Source organism: Crocuta crocuta, unplaced genomic scaffold (assembly GCF_008692635.1).
Source record: "Crocuta crocuta isolate KB4526 unplaced genomic scaffold, BGI_CrCroc_1.0 scaffold107, whole genome shotgun sequence".
In the NCBI taxonomy this organism is placed as follows: Eukaryota; Metazoa; Chordata; class Mammalia; order Carnivora; family Hyaenidae; genus Crocuta; species Crocuta crocuta.
Window position 1 is genome coordinate 1905391 of NW_027531877.1, and position 23516 is coordinate 1928906.

At 42.9% G+C, this 23516-nt stretch overlaps 1 protein-coding gene across 3 annotated transcripts in view; it reads right to left on the reverse strand.

Moving 5' to 3' along the window:
- Positions 1–23516, reverse strand: part of DPYSL3 (dihydropyrimidinase like 3) — a 111519-nt gene that overhangs the window by 60498 nt on the left and 27505 nt on the right. Inside the window, exons 1-2 of one of the 3 annotated variants that reach the window (XM_077773018.1) lie at positions 518–614; positions 39–244 (exon numbers count right to left, since the gene is read on the reverse strand). The exons of 1 other annotated variant lie outside the window; for it this stretch is intronic. In XM_077773018.1, the coding sequence (XP_077629144.1) occupies positions 39–244; positions 518–599 (288 nt within the window). In that variant the 5' untranslated portion in view covers positions 600–614. Of the gene's footprint in view, positions 1–38; positions 245–517; positions 615–23516 lie in introns of those variants that run through there. One more of the 3 variants, XM_077773020.1, reaches the window with a different exon arrangement.

A 23516-nucleotide genomic window follows, 5' to 3' on the forward strand; every position in this document is an offset into this window, starting at 1 on the left:
CGGGCGCCGCCGGCGACGGCGCCCGGAGCCCCACTCACCGTGATCCGCGGGATGTTCTTCTTGCCTTGGTAGGACATCGTGGCGGCGGTGGCTGCAGCAGCTGCCTCCCTGCCTCCTTCTTCTGCTCCTCCTCGCCCGCGCCGTCCTCCGCGCGCAGCGCCAGAGATCAGGTGGAGCGAATGGTGCGCTGGCCGCGGCCGCCGCCTCCTCTCGCCTCCGCCCCCCTCCCGGGCTCCCGCGGCGGCTGCNGCCATCCCCCGGCCCGGTTTCCCACCATCCCGACCCGCATCTCGGACAGGAGGTGGCCCCTGACTACCGTCCCGCAGAGCGCGCTCTCCTCCTCCTCCTCCGCGCGGGCGGCAGGCGGCGGCGCCGGNCGGAGGAAGCCGAGACCTGCGCTCGCCTGGCGCAGCGCCCCGCCCGCCCGCTGCGCTCCAGCGCCCCGACCGCACGTCTCGGAACGTGTCAAGCACTCACTCACTCTCGCAGCGCTGCGAGGGGCTCTAATGTCAGTTACCGTCAATTGTTCTCTGGATTTTAAAAATAGTCTCAAAACAGTATGTTTCACTGCCCGGCCCTCGGAATCGATGGAAGAGCATTACGGCTGCTGTGAGAAGAGAGCAGAAAACACCTGTACGCGGAAGGCCCTGGCACACTACCGGTGTGCAACCATGGATGCACGCGTACTACTGTTGCGTCCCCTGGGTAGTGAACTGTGTGCGCTGCTCAGAATCCCGGGTTTACTTTTGGCAGAGCTGACAGGCAAAACTCAGTACGTGATTGCTAACAAAAACATGGCCTTTTGACGCGGGAATATAGCGTCCTTCAGCTACTCACTAAAATTAAAAGGCCAAAGGAGACATGTCTGGAGGGGCTTTTATGGGTGTGGGCTAACCGGTGGTCCTTCAACCTTCCTTAAAAATGATTCCAAACATCATTTAAATAACAAAAATGGCTTGCAAGGCGAGAAGTGTAAGACCCTTTCAAGAGCAGTCTCATATCCGCACTCCTCAGCTGTCATTGCTAATGGCCTACTAAATATTCTGCAGATGTCACAAGGCACAACTAGGTCTGTTAGGGATCTGAAATTCACATTTCTACAAGGCAGGCCACTGACCACATTTCTGGACATTGTTTCATTAAATTGAAGGCTTTCTCTGAAACAGAAGAACTATTTAAAGCATCTACCGGAAAAGGATACAGAATGGTCCAGCTTGAGCTTTCCATAAACCTAAAATGAACCAGCTTGGTCACATAAAGGAAGGGGACACCAAGTCCCCTGAAACACACCCTCCTCTCAAGTGAGTTAATCCAAGCTTCTGGTTATTCATGGATAGCTGGACTGAATGCAGGCTTCACAGGGAAAGTCCACAGCCGTTACCACTTTATTTCTGTGATACTCTGGCTCGAAGGATGAATGCCAGGCAAAGTCACGTCACCGTCACTGCACTCTTTTGCAAAGCCTAAGCAGGGTTTAAGGCCAAAGTCACGCCCAAAACATTTTGCTTTGTTCTTATGCTGACACCACTAGCCAAGAGTTGTGAAATTACAAAGCATTCTGGGGATTGGCATGCAAATGAGCAGGATTATATTTAGAACTGGGTAAAAAGAGAATTAACTACATACTATGAAACCCTGCACAGCTCTCTCTATCCTTCCCAAAGATGTGTGGCAAACTTGCTGGGAGGGTTCTTTCCAGTTCTTAAGAAAAGCAAAAATATGTAGGGGATATTTACAATCCTAAGGAAATACCACTGCCTTTTCTTCTTTCTTAATACTAAGAGTTTCTTTCCCTTTCTTGCATCCTATTTATCTCCTGTGTTCCTATCATTATAATCCAGAACACTCTCTACTAAATAGATTTATGCCATATTTTTGATCACATGTCTGTGTGTGTGTGTGTGTGTGTGTGTGGTGTGTGTGTGTGTGTTGTTTCGAATTAGAAGACTTTGGGTTAAACTCTTTGAGGTCAGGTTTGCATGCTAGAGGCCATGGAGAATGGACTTGTGATGTGTTTCTCTGGAGTGACAAGCTAGGCACAGGAATGCATAATAACCAGCTAATCGGTTCAAGCTGTTGCTACAATCAGAAATGTACAACAAACACTATTTTTCCCCTCTGTTGTTCTCTCAATCATCTTTTTCTTTCTTAAATCAAAAGAAAGTGTCCAAGATGAGTTTGAAGGAAAAAGCCTTCCTTGGCTGGGCCTGTCTTTGAATAAGAAAGGCAGCCCTCAACACAGGATGCCTCTGTGTCTGGCCAGGAGAGTGAGGAGTGGAACCAGCATGGATGTTTTCCACAGTAGAATGACTCTGAATGGTTTTCATTGGATACACAGCAGTGCTTGGCTTGAGGTATCCCAGGAAACTATGAGAAAAGGAAAAGGAGACACAGAGAGACAATTTATGGCCCCAAAGAAACTTAATTTTGGCCACTAAATCTCCCATACTGGTAGACTTCCACACCTCAATCAAAGCTACTTTATTGGAGTTACTCGGGCCAAAGGCGTGGCATCATCCTTGACTCCTCCTTCAATCCAATTTGCACTCCGTATCGTCTTTTAGGAATTGCTGTTGGTCTGTCTCTTAAGTATATCCGGCCTGATAAAGTTAATTCATGTATTGAGACCCACAAAATGGAGGCTGCTCCAGTGGCCAGGACCATGTCACAAATCTAAACCTAAGCCAGCTTCCACTTATGGGAAGAAACACTAGTCAAGGAAACCTACCAAACATCCATCCCCACCCTCCAACCCAGTTTAGCTAGCTTACTTTACCCTAGAATATAGGACCTGCTAGTATTATAAGGAAATCCCTAGTCAACCATGTCCTGTTTCCACGTTGCTTCGTCTAACTCTCTGTAAAACTCACTCTTGCCCGAAATCCTTCAGGAAATGTGTTTCACTGCTTGTGAGGCACTGTACTCCCCCAATCTATGGATTGGTTTCCCTTGAATAAAGAACATCACACTAGTTACTAAGTTGTCTTCTTCCTGTCATTTGACAATATTATGATCTCTTAATCTGCAAAGCTTCTTCCTGTGCTTAGCCACCATCACATATCCCTTGGACTACTGCAGTAACCTCCTCCCTGGGTCTCTTCCATCATTCATTCAGCCATTCATTTTCACAACATTCACATGATGTTTATCTTGAGCTTACTATACACTAATACTTTTCCAGGTGCTAGTATTACAGAGGTGAATAATAATAACAATAATAATGTCCCAGATCTCATGAAGTTTACATTATACCCTTACTCAAAAATAAGGCACTTATTGGTACCCTTTCAAAGCCTGCTTTATCTTCATGGTACTTTTCACCATTTGTATATTAATTTATCATTGAGTATTCTCCTTCTCCCCATCATTGGAGTGTAAGCTTCTCAAGGGCAGGGAATGTATTGGTTTTATGTATCCTTAGTATGTGAAATAGGACTCTGCCCATAGAAATTGATCAATAATTATTGGGTGAGTGACTATATGATTTTTAAATTGTGTCTGAAAAAAAGGAGTCAACAGAAGAAATAAAAATGTTTCTACAGCTAAAGGGCAGGTGGTTAGAATCAAGATTTAAGAATATCTATTTCTGGGGCGCCTGGGTGGCTCAGTCGGTTAAGCGTCCGACTTTCGCTTAGGTCATGATCTCGCGGTTCGTGGGTTCGAGCCCCGCGTCGGGCTCTGTGCTGACTGCCAGCTCAGAGCCTGGAGCCTGTTTCAGAGTCTGTGACTCCCTCTCTCTCTGACCCTCCCCTACTCATGCTGTCTCTCTCCTAGAAATAAATAAAACATTAAAAAAAAATTAAAAAAAAAAAAAGAATATCTATTTCTGCTTCTCTAAGGCTTCTTAGAGTCTCCTGATTCCAGATTTCAGAGCAGGTGAATCCAAGCTGGTGAGGAAATCCCTTTGCTAATATGACACAGTCACAAAACGCTAAGGCAACACATGACTCAGTAGAATAGATTTGGTGCCTGAGCAATGATTAGAGCACTATGCCTTTGAAAGGAGCTGCCATCAGAATGTATGAGAGCATCAAGAGCCTTGTGTTCACTTAAAGAATTAAAAAACAATCGATACTGGGTTTAGAGGTATCAACTAGAGGCTAAGAATGGTGTATTGTTTAGGGATCTGGATTTGGAAACAGAGGGATCTTGTCCTTATTTATTTATATTTATTGATTATCTAGTATAGACTCCTAAACATTGAGAATACAAATATTTGAATAAAATAGACAAAACTCATGCCCTCCTGAAACTCACATTTTAGTAAAGGGACAAGTCAGTGGTGAAAAATGACAACATACAGTGTTTAAAGTGGTAGGAAGTACACTAAGGATAAATAAACGAGGGGTGGGAAGGTGAAAGTCATTCCTGTGCCTTCAGCTTCAGCTGTCATTTTACATACAGAGGTCACAGAAGGCCAGGTGAGATGATGGTAGCTTGGGCCAAAGGGTAACAGGAGAAGCAGTGAGAAATGGACACATATCAGATATAGCTAAAGGTAAAGCAAACAATAATCTGCCAACAGTTTAAAAAAAATTTTTTAATGTTTTTATTTACTATTGAGAGACAGAGAGAGACAGAGCATGAGCAGGGGAGGGGCAGAGAGAGGGGGAGACACAGAATCTGAAGGAGGCTCCAGGCTCTGAGCTGTCAACACAGAGCCTGATGCAGGGCTCAAACTCACAAACCATGAGATCATGACCTGAGCCAAAGTCAGACACTTAACTGACTGAGCCACCCAGGTGCCCCTGCTGATGGACTTTTGACTGGGGTGTGAGAAAAAGAGGAATCAAGAATTACATTAAATTTGTTGGCCTGAGCAACTGAAAAGATGAAGGCATACCTCCCTGAGAAAGGGAAAGTGTAGGAGGAATAGCATTGAGGGAAAGATTGAGAAGAGGTCTGTGGACATTCCTATTAAATATCGAAGCGGAATGTCGAGCAGGCAGGTGAGTATCTGGGATTGGAAAGCTATAGGAAGATCTGGGTGCAATTCACCCATTTGGGAGGTGTCAGCCTCTAGGTGTTATTTACCGATGCTGGGGGAGAATACCAATGAAAGTGAGGGAGACAGAGGGCAGACAGGTCTGAGGAAGTAAACGTCCTGAGGAGAAATGAGCAACCAGAAGTGGAGAGAATGGCCAGTGAGACAGACAGGACACCATGGGAGCATGGTGTTCAGAAGGTCAAGAATCTAAACTATTTCAAAGAAAGGGACATGTTCACTTTGTTAAATGCTGCTGGAGAAGTAAGAATTAATCCATATATGAAAACACTGTTGAGGCTGCTGAAGGCCTTGACCTGAGCACCTATCAATGAGTATCTTAACAGCCACCTCACAGTGGTTTTCTGGGGACCATATATTAAACTCTTTAAGTCATATTTACTGAGTATCTACTACGTGTGTATGTGTACTAGCGCAGTCCTAATGAAATCGTGGGGGTTTCCAAGAGACAATCAAAGTGAAAATTGGACACATCTACTGTAGACACCTCTCTCAGTGGATTTTATTGTAAATGGGGACAGGGAAATGGGGCAGTAACAGGAAGAGAGAGTGGAATCTCATATGAGAGAAATAATGGCATGGCTGTAGGCAGATGGGGCTGAGAGGAAACTTCAAGATGCCAGGAGAGAATTGGGACAAGAGCCCTATCATTCTCGAATGGGCAACACAGGTGACATCTAGTGTTCAAATGGAGGTCTTGCCCGTAGCAAAGAGCAAAGATGGTTCCTCCGCAGGGAAGTGAGGACAAAGTATAGGATCTAGGCTGGTTAAGCAAGAAGGGAGGGCATCAATGTATAGAGAGATGAAGGATAGTGAACATATTGAAGGTTAAACAAGATCATTCATGTAAAACTTTTAGCACAAAAGAAGTTAATCAGATGGCATGACATGACTATTCTGCCATGACTTTTACGGTTCTGATTTTCCAAACTTGCTTATGCCCGAGATTATGTCTTATTTATTTCTGCAGTCCCCAACTCTTTGACAATGCTTGAAATAGAGTAGAATTAATGCAGTAGAAAACACATTGAAAAGAGGGGAAACTCAAGAATATTCTCTGCCTTCCTTTTAATCTCCAAAACATCTAAAATAAGTGCTTAGACATTTACATGGTTCTGACCACTGAAAATATTTTCTACTTTTTTAAAAACAAATTTATATTTTGTTAATATGGAGAAACATTTCCTTTGGTCCTTATGTGAAGGATGGAAGAAAAAAATATTTCCAAAACAAATACAGAAAGAGTTCTAAAGGGGCAAAAACCACACACCAGGTCTTTGTAAAAACATATAGGGTATTCTAATGTTAGTAAAAATACATATTTAATCTTAGAACTGCCCGTTAAGTTATTTGGGTCCATAAATTTTACCCACAGTTCAAACAAAGGAAATCTTAGTCATGTACTTCCAGTATCTCAGAATGAAAATCAAGGTGGTGATTCACCTGCTATTATTAGATGTTAATACACTAAATACACGGAAACAACCTGACAAACAATTCTACCTTTGATACACATTAAGCCAAAAAAACCCACAATATATTACAGACACACACAAAATATTCTCACGAACTTATTCCAAAATCATACTTATCCCAGCCTGAAGAAGGTATATAAATCTACTTCTCCCTGGATAGAGTTTCTCATTCATTTCTTCAGTAGAGGATGTTTCTGAAGACCTCCAGCCTTTGTAAGCTTTGATGGTAGTTCATTTCAAAGCCACAGGCAGGACCACACTGGCTAAGGTTAGGGAGTAAGATAGGGAGGGTGAGGGGATAAATTGCTGTGTGTTCATCTCCATTTCTGGCCCGACACATGTTAGAAACACAGGTGAGGTCACGTGTGATACCCATGCAGTAGGAAACTAAAAGGTGTAGTAATTAAAATGAATCAAGGTTGGATGATCAGAAGGCTGAAAGCAGTCACTCCACTAAAAAGTCCTAGTCTCATGCCTACTTTCTAGATCTGATCTAGTTTTGAGGCTTGCAAAGTGTTAACTGAAGGTGAAGCTGGGCCATCATGAGGAAGGATCCTGCAACACTGTCACCAGTACATATAGTAATGACTCCTCTAGTCCTTTGTCCTTCCTCACGGGTCCGAGAGCCAAATATTAATGCCACTGTAAAGTGGGAAATATGGCCTTAAACATACAGAAGGCAGATGGATATGAGTTCCCAGTTGACACTGATACCCAGACACGAGGCATCAACATAGCTCCTCTGTTAAAGTGAAAGCATGCTAAGACCAGGTAATAAATCAACTCCTGGTCTAGTTCAGGCTTACCTTTGGCCCATTAGGTTTACAGATCCACTTACTGGTCATTTTCACACACCTCTACTCATTAATTGGAATGGACAGATATGGCAATTAGCACACTTCCACATTGGTTTCTTAGCCTGTGGGGTAACAGCAATAAAGTTGGGAAGACCAAATAGAAGGCTCTAAAATTGCTCCCCACCTCTACCCTAAGATGTTAAATCAAGATAGCAAATTGAAAAAAAAAATTGCATCCTACGAGAATGGCAGTCAGCAACACCCTTAGAGATGAAAATGCTACGGGGCTGGGAGTCCCCATTACATAGTCATTTAATTCACTAGTCTGGATACTACAAAAGCCAGGCAAAGCCCAATGAATAACTCAATCAATTAATAGCCCAAACAAAAGGTATTGTGATATTTCTCTAGAACATACTGTCATGGCCTCAGATATGCGGTACACAGCCACCAAACTACTCAATGAGTTCTTCTCCATCCCTATCAGAAGAGTAAAGCAGTTGCACACACTTGAAACCAATGACAATACGCATGAAGAGTCTGACCCCAGGGCTATGTTAATTATCCTTCCCTCCATTATAATACAGTCTGAAAAGATCTAGACTGCCCGGACATCTTGAAGAACATCGGGCTGGTACACTCTTTTGATGACAGCATCTAAAACTGATGAGAAGAACAAGAAACAACAAGTTTGCCGCAGGCTCAGGTAAGACACATGAGATGCAGAGTGTTCACAAAGGACATATGAACTTTAGAGAGTGGGAGACAAAGGCCACAAAGCTTCAGGGAGCTGACAATTTTAGGAGTCCTGCGGACCAGGACATACCACAGCACTTCCTCCAGAGTAAAGAACAAATTATTGCGCTGGACAACTCCCCCTGCAAAGAAAAAAGCACAAAGACTGCTGGGCCCCTTTCGGTTTTAGGAGCAACATATACCAGAGCTGGAAATGCTTTTATAGCCCATTTATATGAAAAGCTGTGAGCTCTGAGTGGTGTCTGCAGCAGGAAATGGCTCTCTACAGATCCTTGGTGCAGTGATGACAGCCCCACTTTAACCACAGGACTCTATCAATCCCATGGCACTGGGGGTACGGGTATGCCCCCGCTTTTCAAAAGCTCGTGTTACACCATTTTACTCTCATCAAAGACCTATTTTAGTACCTGTTTTTGCTAACCAAAATAAATTGGAAGAGGATTTTGGCTTCTAGGAGGAAAAAAAGGTGACAGTAGCAGTTAGCATCTGTTTGGCAGCGAGGCGTGAGAGAGGCAACGTGCACCCTGGGCAGTGAAGAGTGGCACCTCAAGGCTCCTTGCCCGGGAACTACACTCAGCATCTCAGCATCAAGATGCCATTGCTCTGAACTGTGAGCATCTGTGCTTTATCTCGGTTTGTTTTGTGCATCCGANCAGGCTCCTTGCCCAGGAACTACACTCAGCATCTCAGCATCTGCTCTGAACTGTGAGCATCTGTGCTTTATCTCGGTTTGTTTTGTGCATCCGATGGCAAGATATGTCCTAAGCGATCAGAAAAGCCTGAGAGAGGTTATTTTGGGGCTCTAGGAACACTCGTCCATCACAGAAGAGGAAGTAAAGGACAAGGTAGTTGAAATGACATCAGTCAGTGGACATCAGCCAGGCTCCATCATCAACCACTCCAGAGTTGGTAAAATGGGCACATGATTGGAGTAGACAGAGCAATGTGGATAGAGACTACGGGGGAACCAATACCTACTCATAGGTGCAGATTCAACTACGATGCTGTCAAATGTCCATCCTGCCAGCAACAGAAACCAACACGGCCTCCTCAGTATGGCATCGCCCCTCAAAGATCCACACACCCAAGGGTGACAAGTTGACTACACTGGATACCTTTCACACTGGGAGGCACAGCAACTCTTTTCACCCAGTGAAGACACTTTATTTACAGAAATGAACACATAGTCTTGGTATGGATTTGTCTCTGCTGCTGCTAGAGCCTCAGTTCAACACTAAGGAGTGTTTGATGCATGGAAATGGGTTCCATAACATCACATCAGAGTAAGGGGCCTATTTAATAGCAAATAAGGAGCATGAAAGGTCACATGACTGCAGGATACAAGTAGTTTTATCAAATACTGCCTCACCTAGAGGCTGCCATCCTAAATAGGAGGGATGATCTCCTGAAGGCACAACTGCAGCACCAATTCAGAGAGGATTCCTTGCAAGGATGAGGCACCATCCTCCAGGATGCACTGTAAATTTTAAATCAATGCCCTTTACCAGGTCCTATGTCCCAAAAAGAAGATTACATGAATCCAAGAGCCAATGAGAAGAAGCAAGAGTGACCCCTTTGACCATCACTCCCAGGGACCCAAGTGGGAAATTTGTGCTACACATCCCTGCAACTCTGAGTTGTCTCGTGTATTTTCACCAGAGAGGGAACCTTTCCACCAGGGGACATAGCAAGAGTTCTACTGAACAGTAAGTTGCTGCTGCTATGGGGCACATGGACCTTTCTCTGCCTGGGGATTAAACAGGTATGGAAAGAGGCAGCATCTTTATAGGACCCAGATTATCAGGGGGAGGTAGGGCTGCTGTTTCACAATGGGGGCAGAGAAGAGTACGAATGACACCCTTGTGATTCACATGGGTTCTTATAGGTACCACCTTGTCCAGTCTTGACAGTAAATAGACAAGTACATCAGCCACAACTTGAGAAAGGCATGGTGACCAGGGACTCTTACCCCTCGGAGATGAGGGTCCATGTCCTAACACCAAGCAAACCAGCTGGACCAGGGAAGAAGTTAGCTAAGAATGAGGAGAATCTAGAATGATGAGTAGAGGACAATAATGAGTATTATTGGGGCTCTAAGACTGGCTGTGGGGAAAAAGGCCCTGACACGTCCCAGAAGAAGAGGCACACCTATATGTTCTAGAATTGGTGATTCCAGAATTTACACAACGAAGTGAATGTGGGCAGTGCGAGGAGGGGTCAGGAGTAGACACAATGAAGCTCCACCTAGCCCTCCCTACCTAGGATGGAAGGACTCAGTCCTCCAGGCGCCCTCATCCTTCAGCCATTAGCCCTTTCTGGAAACTGCCTTTATCTCAGGTAACCCCATCCCCACCCCAAGGGCAGCCTGATCCAGTAATTGGTTAATGTGAGCATTAACCTGGCCACCTAACCACAAAAGGGTAACAACTCCAAAGCCTGTCCGGATAGCTAAAGCCTTGTAGACCACATCACAGGTCAACTTCCCCCTCTGGCCAACCATCCCCTTCCTCTCCCTTGCACAGATGCTGATCCCAGGAACACCCTCTAATAAACTTCCTGCACGTTACCCTTTTCAGAATCTGCTTCCCAGGAAACCCAATATGCAAAGCGAGGCTGGTATTAAATGAATATAAATGTGGAATGACAATTTTTTTATTTCGCCAATATTTTGAAAAGTACAGATTTCACCCTCAAATTCAGACATCTTTTTAAAATTTTTTTAATGTTCATTTGTTTTTGAAAAGCAGAGAGAGAGTACAAGCCAGGGAGGGGCACAGAGAGAGAGAGAGAGACACAGAATCAGAAGCAGGCTCTAGGCTCTGAGCTGTCAGCAACGAGGGGCTCAAATCCACACAGATTGTGAGCTCATGACCTGAGCCAAAGATGGACACTCAACCGACTGAGCCACCCCAGGCGCCCCAATATCTTTAAAAACTGGAAACCTTAGGGGCGCCTGGGTGGCTCAGTCAGTTAAGCTTCTGACTACGACTCAGATCATGATCTTGTGCTTCATCAATTCGAGCCCCCTGTCGGGCTCTGTGCTGACAGCTCAGAGCCTGGAGCCTGCTTTCACTTCTGTGTGTGTGTGTCTCTGTCTCTCTCTGCCCCTCCCCCACACACGCTCATCTCTCTTTCTCTCAATGATAAATACACATTAAAAAAAAAGTTTTTTTCATTGGAAAACTTGGTAATTCCATGCTTCCAGATACACACTGCTGCCCATCAGCTAGAGTCAAATACCGGCTGCCTTTTGGATAGAACATGTACTCTCCCATTATTTATGTCTTCTGCTTCCTTTTCCTTGATACAGGGCTGGCTTCTCTTAGGCCACCTGCCTGGCGTAGAGTCATGTGAATTTCTGACATTAGATCACTCGGAGACTCTTGTGTTATTTAGGCATTAGAGAATAGGGACTCTGTGCCTCAAAGGTGAGGGTTGCTGCTTTTTGTTTTATTTTGTTTTTCCAAAGCAGTCTTTGGTGCCTGTTCAGAATTGAGAGAGCAGTGAGTTACCTCCAGGGAACTCCCTCCTCTCTGGCTTACCCCCCACTCCATTCCCACTGCGCCCTAAACCACAAGATTGAATCCCGGAACTACTAGGCTGTGTGTGTGTTAAAAGCCTGTGTGAAAGCGTGACTGGAGCTGCAGAATCTAAGGTTAAGTGCAGTCAGTTTCACCCTTGGGCTAAACGGAAACACACAAGATTGGATTCAGACCTCTCCCTGTAGAGCACAAGGGCTCACTCCCAGATGAGGATGTGAGACTCACTCTTGGATGCAGGCTCACACAGCAAGCCAGCCCCCAAATGTAAGGTGGCAACCCAAGTTTACATTTTCCAGGTTTCCTATCCCTCCAGGAAGGGACTTTGGCTGTTCGTCTTTGGTTTTTCCCTCTGGTTTCCTGTATTCAATCATAGCAAATGCTCCAGGGCTACGGGAGCCTCATCAGCCTCTGGCTCCCTATCTTTGCAGAGAAGTAGGAATGGCAGAAACAAATGCTTGAGGGCCTAGTCACAGGTTTCTCTGAGCAAATTCCCAAAAGAGCTGTGGAATGAAAAAGAGGCTTCTTTTGCACCTAACTGCTAAGTCAACAAATGAGTACTTCCTTACTAAACTGCTCACCTCTACACACAGATCCCAAATGAATCCCTGGATTTCTGACCTCAGGACATCAATTGGTGACCTGGGCCTAAGCAGAATGTTTGGTCAGTTTTGAAGGTCCAGGTACACATTTTTTCACTGAGGACAGTGAACATAAGCAGCAAGAACCAGAGACTGAAATAGAGAAATACTGTTAGATTTTCTGAATTCATTTCAAATTGTTTGGCTCTAGAATTAACAAGCTGGGGGCTCCTGGATGGCCCAATCAGTTAAGCATCAGACTTCAGCTCAGGTCATGATCTCCTCATTTGTCAGTTGAAGCCCCGTGTCAGGCTCTGTGCTGACAGCTCAGAGCCTGGAGCCTCCTTGAGATTCTGTGTCTCTATCTCTCTCTGCCCCTCCCCTGCTCGCATTCTGTCTCTCTCTCAAAAATAAAATAAAGACATTAAAAAAATTCTTTAATAAAAGAACATTTTTAAAAAATTGTTTAAATCAATAACAAAGAAGCCAAAGAATATACAACAGGAAGAAGACAGTCTCTTCAACAAATGGTATTGGGAAAACTGGACAGCAACATGCAAAAGAATGAAACTGGACCACTTTCTTACACCAAACCCCAAAATAAACTTAAAATGGATTAAAGACCTAAATGTGAGACCTGAACCCATAAAATTCCTAAAAGAAAGATAGGCAGTAATTTCTATGACACAGGCATTAGCAACACCTTTCTAGATATGTCTCAGACAACAGAAACAAAAGCAAAAGAAACAATTGGGACTACTTGAAAAGAAAAAGCTTTTGCACAACAAAGGAAATCCCTGACAAAACAAAAAGGCAGCCTAATGAATGGGAGAAGATATTTATAAGTGATATATCCAATAAGGGGCAAACATCCAAAATATATAATGAATTTATACAACTCAACACTACAAAATTATCTGATTGAAAAAGGGGCAGAGGATCTGAATAGATATTTTTCCAAAGAAGACATACAGTTGGCCAACAGACACAGCTCAACATCAGTCACTAATCATCAGGGAAATGCAAATCAGAGCCACAACGAGAGATCACCTTACACCTGTCACATTGACTGGGCTCCAAAAGACTAGAAGTAATAAGTGTTGGCGAGAATGTGGAGAAAAAGGAATGCTCGTGCACTGCTGGTGGGAATGTACATTGGCGCAGCCCCTGTGGAAAACAGTATGAATATTTCTCCAAAAATTAAAAAAAGAAACACCATATGATCTAGTAATTTCATTATTGTATTTACCCAAAGAAAACAAAACACTAACTTGAAAAAATATATGCACTTTATATCTACTGCAGCATATTTACAATAGCCAAGCTATGGAAGCAGCCCAAGTGTCTATCCACACATGAATAGATAAAGAAGATATGGTATATATATATTATATGTTATATATATATATATATATTATTCATCCATAAAAAAGATTGAGATTTTGCCATTTAAATAATATGGATGGACCTAGAAGGCATTATGCTAAGTGAAATAACTAAGAGAGAGAAAGACAAGTACCATATGATTTCACTTCTATGTGGAATCTTTTAAAAAAATCAAATGAATAAACAAACAAAAAGCAAGAACAGACCCATAAATAGAGAACAAAGTGATGGTTGCCAGGGGGGATGTGGGGGAAGGGCAAAATGGGTGAAGGGGATTAGGATATTAAAAAAACTTGGAAGTACAGACAGAACTAATGACACTCATATGAAATTTTTTCTCAAGTAAAACAGACAATAACTAGCCAGTTATCTTGGGAACACAAGGTAGGCCCTCTACTCTCCATGATGACATCCACACATGAGAAAAATATCCCAATCATCCACAGTTAAAGACAGAATGGGGGGATTGGCTGCTCCTCCTCCTGAACAAAACTCCCATGACCGCTGGGGCACCCCCAAGCTAACGCAGCACCCCAGGAGACTTGGCCAGTGGCACCGCCAGTGCTGGAGGGGTCACCAGCAGTCTCCTTCCCCAGCACTGCAGGTCTCTGCATCATGGGTGGCCGCCAGAGGTGATACCAATCAACCCGCTTCACCCCTCCTTGGGTCGACTGTTCTCCTCCCTACTTGGCAAGAATTGCCTGGTACCCTGAGAGCCTGCCATGGAGCTCGGAAGTGGAATTCTGGATTCAACTCCGCTAGTCACACAGACGGCTATTTCAGTTCTGGCTCTGCCTTGTACTGACTATGGTGTCCCCGGACAAATTCTCAGTTTCCTCCTCTGCCAACATGGGGATAACATGGTTAACTCATACGGTGTGAGCAAGTGGCGAAATCATGGGATGGGGCATACCTGATGTTTGGTGAATGCCCCCCAAAATAGGATTAATTAATTACTCAGATTGATTAAAAACTTTCATGATGCTGCTCAGGGCACAGAGTGTTACCAAGTGACCTGAGTTATTAAGTGAACCTACTCCAAAGAGAGCCACACAAATAGTTTCCTGGAAAGGGTGTCTCTATTTTTTTCTTCAGGTTCTCAAAAGTGTGCATGACCCCCCAAATTCATGCATTCACACCACTGATAAGATATCATCTCCCAAACCTTACCTGTAGCCAGCCCTTGCTCCTCAGCTTTAGGCTCATACATCCAGCTGCACACCAGAGGTGTCCGTGTGCATCCCTCCACCTCACTCCCTGTGGTGCGTGGCCCACATCCCCCTTTGGGGAAAGGGCTTATGATCCTAGATGCTCCAAGTGCCTGTGGCAGATGCTCTCAGCTGTCAACCACCTTTGAACACTACTGCTTCAGCACGGCAGTGGTCCACACTGGTACCGAGTGCCTGACCCTTTAATCCAAACTGGGAACAGAGCTGGAGGTTCATTCTCTCTTTGAACAGTGAGGTTGCAACTTCGTTGGCCCAATTCGGCTTCCTTCCCTCCTTTTCGCTTCCACTGGTAATGATCTCAAGAGCATCCTCTTGATAAATAGTTGTCATGTTAATCCTTGCCAATCTGTTTTCTAGGGAAACTGGGACACTCAACATGCCTCAGATAGGCTCCAGAACTTTCTGCACCTCTCCAGTGCTTAGTAGCACAGCCGGTGATATCTCGCCTTACCTGGTCATCTTAACCAGAAACCTGGGCCTCCATCTTGGATGCTTTTGTCCTGTCTACTCCCTCTGTCTGGATCAACCTCAGCCAGTTGGTGTCCTTATCTTTCAGGTGTCATCTTGAATGTCACCTCCTCACTTAGCTGCGGGCTGCCAATCATTTCCCAGTACTCTACAGCTGAAGTCTGAGATTCTACATGTCATGCACAAACCACCACCCCCAACCCACACCTGGCCTCTGCTCATCTCTGTGGCTTCACCTTTCTTCACTCCTGACTTGCACGTTAGGTCCCAGTAACCCTCACACTGCTCCTTGCCTCCAAGCGCTTGCTCATGTCAGACCTTTTGCCAGAAACAGTTGTCCCCTTTCTTAAGTTGGAAAACTAAACAATCCATAAAGACTCAGCCTGTCTCTCTTCCAGAAAGCTTTCCTTGACATCTTCTCAGTGCCCCCTGCTGCTTCCCAGAGCTGTGCCAACCTCCAGCACTGGGTTTATAAAGTAGGTTATGATTATCTGTTTAATCGGCCATCTTCCAAAGGCTCCTTGAGAAAGGGGTGGGGGGGCTCTGATACAATTCAGCTTTGCATCCCCACATCCCCACGGCTAGCACAGTGTCTACCATACAGGTGAAGGCACCCATGAGATGTTTGTTGAAGGACTGCCTTGGATGAATACATGCTAACATACAAATTTACATCTATACACGCATACAGACATACATGCATGCATAAACGAACTTGAACCAAATGTAAACCCTACTTGAGAGCAGAATCCTTAAGGATAATGGGTTGGCTGGGGTGGCAGAAAGTTCTGGATAGATTCATTTGCATCTTAACAGGATATCACTTAGGTTGGCTCTTAGTTAAAAAGTTCAAGATAACAAGGGCAGTAAAACAATTTTTTTAAAAAAGAGAGACTGGATGAAAAGGATTCAAGTATGTAAGTTATCCAGACAGGCTGGAATCAGGATCCATCAGGCACAGATACTTTTACCTTCTGAGCCCTCACAGTCTACACACAGTTCTATTTACATTAGCTACAAGTTTTCTCTAAACATTTGGCCACTCCGTATTTCTTCATTCTAATCACACTGAGAGAATTAAAAGAGTATCTCTGGGTTCCAAATTCCAGTTGGGAAAAATCTCACCGGCTCTTCTGGAGTCCATTGTAACTCTACAATCTACTCACCAGTGGAGAAGGGATGGAGGGCTCACCACATACACATGGCTGCAAGGAGCCCTCCCATGTGGACACACGGGCATTTCTCAAAGAAAAAGGAGCCACTGTGGTCTTGGCAGAACCCAAAAAGATGTCTAGCACACTGATTCTTACCTGCTGTTCACACAAAAGGGACCGATGAGGGTGCACACACTCATACGTCATTACCAAGTAAAAGAAAACAGTGACAGTGAACAGTAAGATAGGAAATCTGTAACGAGAGTACAGGAGAATAGAGTGAGATACATTTTATAAAGGTGATTCTTGAAAACTTAAGTCTGTCTGCTTACCATATGCTAATTAAGTGTTCTGAATCCAGGTGTTTTCATGTATCTGTATCCTCTGCCCCATCCCACCCCCCACCTTACCCCCATTACTTCTCAAGCTTCTCGGTCTTCATCTCTGTCTCTTTGCCCTAGCTTNTTTTTTTTTTTTTTTTTTTTTAGATCTTCAAAGAGATCACTCCACGAGACCATAGCTATCAACTCAGTCCTACAGATGAAACACATGAGACTAGAGAAGGCATAGTTTTTGCACCCCCAAGCCAATAGTTAATGACACCAGTAGTGTAGGGTTCTGACCCTTCATCCAGAGATCAGCCATCCATCAAATGCTGTCTCGCTTCATCCTACTTATATAGGGGTGGGGTGGGCGGGATTCATGCCCTCGTCAAAGCTTCAGTGCACTAAGCTCAGTCTCAAATGAAATAAAATGGTGCACAGTATCTGAAAGACACAGGTAAATGCTGAGCCACAAACAATGACTACTGTGAGATCCAAGGCATAATGACAAGGCATCATTGTGAAAAGAGAGAAAAAGAACAAAGAGTCAAGAGACCCAAGTTTTAGCCATGTCCATTTTATGAACAAATTATTTGACCTCAAGCAATTCATTTACTTTCTCTTCATCTCTTTAATAGAGAATAAACTATTTGCTTCCAACATCTTTAAGTGGATGATCAAATGAGATCATGGAAATGCCCCTGCTTGAAAAAAAAAAAATGCACCACAAAAGGTCATATGAACATCAAGCCTTAGTATTATGATTCCATCATGTTACAAACGTATCCAGGACTGATATCCACTCCAAGCCCTATTTACCATTGTTGCCTTCCAAGTATGACCCTCCTTTAAGTACCGCTCTGTTTTTCAAATTATGTATTTCTCCAGATGCACATTTCTACTTTTCCAGGCTGATCTCATTTGTTCATTTCCTGTCCATCTTTCTACTCTCTAGGCTGCCCTGTACTATGTCTCTTCCTCACCGGGGTCTGTGACACCACCCTATTTACCCTCATCTGCAGATCTAATTACCAGAATAGGTTTACAAGCTACTTCTAAGACATTCATAACAACACATAAGGAAACACGCCTGCGGCTGATCTCTGCAGCATCCCCCTGGAACCTGGTGCACGCCATTTTTCATCCTCCGTGGGGTTTGCAGCCAGTTTCAAGGTCATTTTGCATGGTTCACAGAACTTTCCTAACCAAATCCAAGATTGCTTTGTTTTGTTTTGTTAATCATATGGGAACCAGACCTTGTTTCTCCTGCCCATAATAAATAAAATAAAGCAAAATAAAAGAAGTTATAACATGCCAACACATGAAGCAGGGCACTTGAAGCTCAGAGAATAAATTAGTGGGTTCCTAGCCAAAGATCCCCCGTCTCGCATCAATGGGAGAATGCTCACAGGGATTCTCTCTCTGTGTTGATGCAGAAATCAAGAAGACCTAAGTTTTCCGAGTGGAATTCCAAATCCTTGTGTTTCTTTCCAGTGGAAACCTACAGCCAAGTTCCTCCATAAACCTGAGGAATGGGATGCATAATCTTTGAGGCTCTCTACAAAGGAAACAACTTCTCTTTGTTGTTTTTCTCAATAAATTGGCTGACATTAGAGTTCCATCTTAGCTTCCATTACAACACTTGGCAGTTTCTAAAGAGGAAGGAGTCTGAAGAAAAAGAACACAAAGACTAATCCATGGGTGAATAAACTTGAGTAATGGTTTCAATGACATATTATTGCAAACAATTTTCTTTCCTTCTGAGCCTGGATTTAGTTTTTGTTCTGTTTTATTTTAATTGAGTTCTGCATGGGGTGGGGGTGGGGGGAGGAGGTTTGTTTTCTTCTAACCCCTAGAATATATCTCTTCTCTTTCTGAGCACTTCTGGCAATGGACTTCCCCAGAAACAGATCTGCCTTTTCAGTAGCTCAACTCTCACTCAAGCTCTAAACAGATGGACATTCATGTTGGATAAAACTTTGGGGCTCTTTCTCAACTTCCCTAAGGATCTTTTAAAAACACATTAGAAACATTTTATTTTATTAAGCTTATTTTATTTTTATTCTGAGAGAGAGACAGAAGTGGGGGAGAGGCAGAGAGAGAGAGAGGGAGAAGAGAAAGAATCCCAAACAGGCCCCACGCTGTCAGCTCCGGGCCCAATGTTGTCCTCAAACTCATGAACATCAAGATCATGACCTAGGCTGAAATCAAGTCAGACAGTTAACCAACTGAGCCACCCAGGTGGCCCACATTTAAAATATTTTAGAAACAACAACCATGGAATGCTAAATTTTAGTTTCTGAATAAAGAGAAGAAAAAAGCTGCAAGTATCAAAGTACTGTAAGTTAACCACAGTGTTTGAAGAAAAGTCTCTTTTACATCAATTTATGTGTGAAAAGAGAAAAGCATGAACTTGGGACACAGACATAGGTATCTTTCTTGGCTACATTAAATCCTTGCTCTCTATAAAACTGGGAAATCTTGACCTTTTTGGGTTTGCTTACTCTTCTACCAAATGGGGATACTACTACTTTCTATTGTGGAGCAATGTTTGGATAAGTGTGCAAAACAAGAAGTACAGTGTCTGAACCATAGTAGGTGATCAGTAAACATCTGCTGCTGCCCTTCTCCTTCTATACACACAATGGCACACAAAATCTGTCATCTCTTTAATACACAGGGCTCACTTTCTCATAACACTATTACCAGGCAGTTATAAACTGCTAACAGGAAAATGTCCCCTCATGAATTTAGCAATAATGGGAATGATACTATGCAGGCAGCACTCTAAATGCTTTTATACCCATTATTTCATTTAATCCTCACAAAAGGAGGTCATTTTCTTTCTCCCATTTACCGAAAAGGATGTGGAAGTTGCGAGTGGGTAAATGACATCCTAGCTCATAAATGAGTCGGGATTTTGATGTGTACAAAACATTATGGGTAATGTGTGCCACATGGTAAATTATTTAAAAACAATAGGAATTTGGTGAAAGAAAAAGATTTTTTGTAATACCCCTGGATCCCTTCTTGTAACATCTTGTTTCTTTCTACATATTTATTGATATAACTTACATACCATAAAATTCACCTCTTAAAGTTCAGCATAGTTTTTTAGCATATTCACAGAGTTGTACAACCACCACTGCAACCTAAGGGTAGAACAATTTTTTATCACCAGAAAAGTAATTTTTTTTTTGAGTGAGAGAGAGAGAGAGAGAGAGAGAGCAAGTGAGCAAGGGGCAGAAAGAGAGAGAGAGAGAGAAACCCAAGAGGGGCAAAGGGAGAGGGAGAGAGAGAGAGAGGGTGGGAGGGAAGGGGTAGAGAGAGAGAGAGAGAAGCAGGGCTCGTGGTCATCCAGTGTGAGACTCAAACTCATGACCTGAACCAAAGTCAGATGTTTAATGACCGAGCCACCCAGGTGCCCAGTTTACTATTTTTTTAAATCTGGATTGAATAGCTTTATTTTTTTTTAGGTTTATTTATTTACTTTGAGAGACAGAGTGTGTAAGCACAAGAGGGTAAGGGGCAGAGAGAGAAGGAAAGAAAGAATCCCAAGCAGGCTCTGTGCTGTCAGCACAGAGATCAAAGCGGGGCTCAATCTCACAAAACATGAGATCATGACCTGAGGTGAAATCAAGAGTCAGGCACTTAACCGAATGAGCCACCCAGGCGCCCATACAGAGCTTTCTCAAAGGAGAAAATAGCACTGTGTCAAAAACAGCATTTCTCTCATACACTGTTGGTGGGAATGTTAAATGGCACAGCTGCTCCAAAAAATAATTTGGCAGCTTCCTGTAAGACTAAACATGCAGTAAGTATTCAATTTAGCAATTGTACTTTTGGACATTTATCTCAAATAAAGGAAAACCTGTGTTCCTTCAAAAACCTGTACACAGGGGCGCCTGGGTGGCTCAGTCAGTTAAGTGTCTGACTCTGGTTCAGGTCATCATCTCACACCTTGTGAGTTTGAGCCCTGCATCGGGCTCTGTGCTGACAGCTTAGAGCCTGGAGCCTGCTTCAGATTCTGTATCTCCCTCTCTCTCTGCTCCTCCCTCACTTGTACTCTGTGTCTCTCTCTCAAAAATAAATCAACATTTTAAAAAATTAATTAAAAAACAAAAACTTGTACTCAAGTGATCATAGCATTCTATTCATAATAGCCAGAAAGTAGAAACAACTCAAATGTCTTTCAATAAAGTCTGGTATGTCCATACACTGCAAGACTACTCAGCAACAAAAAGGGTTAAACATTGGGCAGACAAAAAACTAGACTGGATCTTAAGGGCTTTCTGCCTAATGAACAACAATTGTTTCACAGAGTGATACACTGTGTGAGTCCATCTATTTAATCTTCAAAATGACAAAACTACAGCGATGGAAACCAGATTAGTGGTTGCCATGGAACAGGAACGGAGTAGGTGTGACAATAAAGTGGCAGCGTAAGACAATTCCTTTGTAGGGATGGGCCAGTCCTGTGTTTGGGTTGTAATAGTGGTTATATGGAAATGCGTGGGATAGGTTTGTGCAGAACCACACACACACACACACACATACACACACAAGCACACGTGCACGCACGTAAAATGTATGTAAGATTAGTGAAACCTGATTAAGGCCTTGGTGTCTAACATCATTGTACGATTATCAGAGTCCTGGTTTTGTTATAGTACTGCTATTATATAAGATGTGATCATTGGCAAAAGCTGAGGGAAGTGTTCAAAGAATTCTGTGTATTATTTTCGCAACTTCGTGGGAGCCTGTAATCATTTCAAAATAAAAAAAGTTAAAGCAGTGGCATTTCAAAAGGAAAGCCAAGATGAGTTTCAAAGAAGTTACCCAGACCTGAAAGCTGGCGTGTACATAATTTCCCTGACTGTTCTTATAAATGTGATCCTCACTGCTAGAGACTGGATAGAAAGATCAAAATCGCAACACAAATTGTTCATCATGGAAAACTATTCAAGAGAATGGAAAGAACGCCTGGAGAGAACAATAAAAGCAGAGCTTCAAGGATACTTTATAAAAACAAACATTATTAAAGAAGAAGTAAAAGATACCTTTGAAAAGGTGGAAAGACCAAAGTGATTAGAAACTACAGAAATAATCCCACAAAATTCCACTGTGTTAAAACGTTATCATAACGAGGAAGATGACTCAAACTCCTGAAAACACTCTTAAAGGTTTTACAGGGGAAAATTACAGTGAAAACAACCTGAAGCTACTTTATTTAGATTAAAAGTTTGCACACAAAGTAGCACCAATGAACAAACACATCCTCAGAAATGAATATGTGATTATTATACTCCTTCTACAGTCAGTAACAGTAATAAAAGTGACAAGAATTACAATGAGTAAGGGTTATGTGCTCAGGAACTTTTCTAGATGTTTGACACACATCCACTTATTTCTCACAAGAGCCTGCCGCGACATCAGGACGACGACTGTCGATACTAATGCTATGGCCCTTTCATATCATGGGAAGACGGATGCACAATATTTGTTACTTGACTGAGCTGATAGAGCAGGTGGTGAAGCCAGGGCTGGAATGGGTATGGTACAAATGGTCATAAACCACATTCTGAAATTCAAAATTAAATAAAGGATATGAATTAGTCTATAATTTTACCATGGAAAAATTAAGCTCTGATGCCAATTAGTCCCTTAGTTACTTAGGCAAAAGAAGAAATAAATTGAGTTTGTTTGAATTAACATAAATTTGTTGTTGCCCAGGCTCCAATCAGAGGACACTTTTTTATGACTATAAAAGAACTGCCTGAGCTAAGCATCCACCTTTGGTTCAGGTTGTGATCTCACAGTTTATGAGTTCGAGCCCAGCATCGGGCTCTGTGCTCAGAGCCTGGAGCCTGCTTTGGATAATGTCTCCATCTCTTTGTGCCCTTCCCCAACTCAAGCTCGCTCTCCTCTCTCTGTCTCTTTCAAAAATGAATAAACATTTAAAAACTAAATAAATAAATAAAATAACTGACATTCATAATGATGAGCAGAGCAGTACAGTAGATTTTTTTGAATATAGTAGATTAAATAACTAGCTATCCAACACAAAATATGTATATGCATAGTTAAGGCCAAAATAAGGGAGTTGAAAATAGAAGTAAGCAAGAGATGACACTTAGGTAACCTTATAGGTAACCAAGGTTTGCATTTAAACTCCAGAGAGAACAAGAAACAAGGAAGACCCTTTGGTCCACACCAAAACAAGAGGGATTAGGCAGAGACTCCCATATAAATCTTCTTGCTTCTGTGAAAAAAATAAACTAGAAAAATATTTTTATGAATACAAGATGGGGATATGCTTTGGTCCATGATCTTGACTGGGTGTTCTAGGTATTGGGTATTCTGGACTCTAGAGAAAGTCGCCTCAGAATTTGTAATTATGGCTGGACCCTCACACAGGTTTGGCTTTTATTTTATTTTATTTTAAGTTTATTTATTTATTTCGGGGGGAGAGGAGCAGAGAGACGGAGAGAGAGAATACCAAGCAAGCTCCACATTGTCAGCACAAAGGCTGCCACAGGGCTCAAACTCACTAACAACCAGGATCGGGACCTGAGCCAAAATTAAGAGTCAGATGCTTAACCAACTGAGCTACCCAGGTGCCCCTGGATTTCATTCTTCATGACTAGGAACTATAAAGTGAGACATTAATATTAAAAGCAGTCATGGCCATCTACCCTCAAAACCAAGAGCACACTGTATACTCTGTAAGTCAGCTAACTTGACAATAAATTATATTTTAAAAAATAATAATAAAATATAAATAAATAAAAATGGTCATGGCA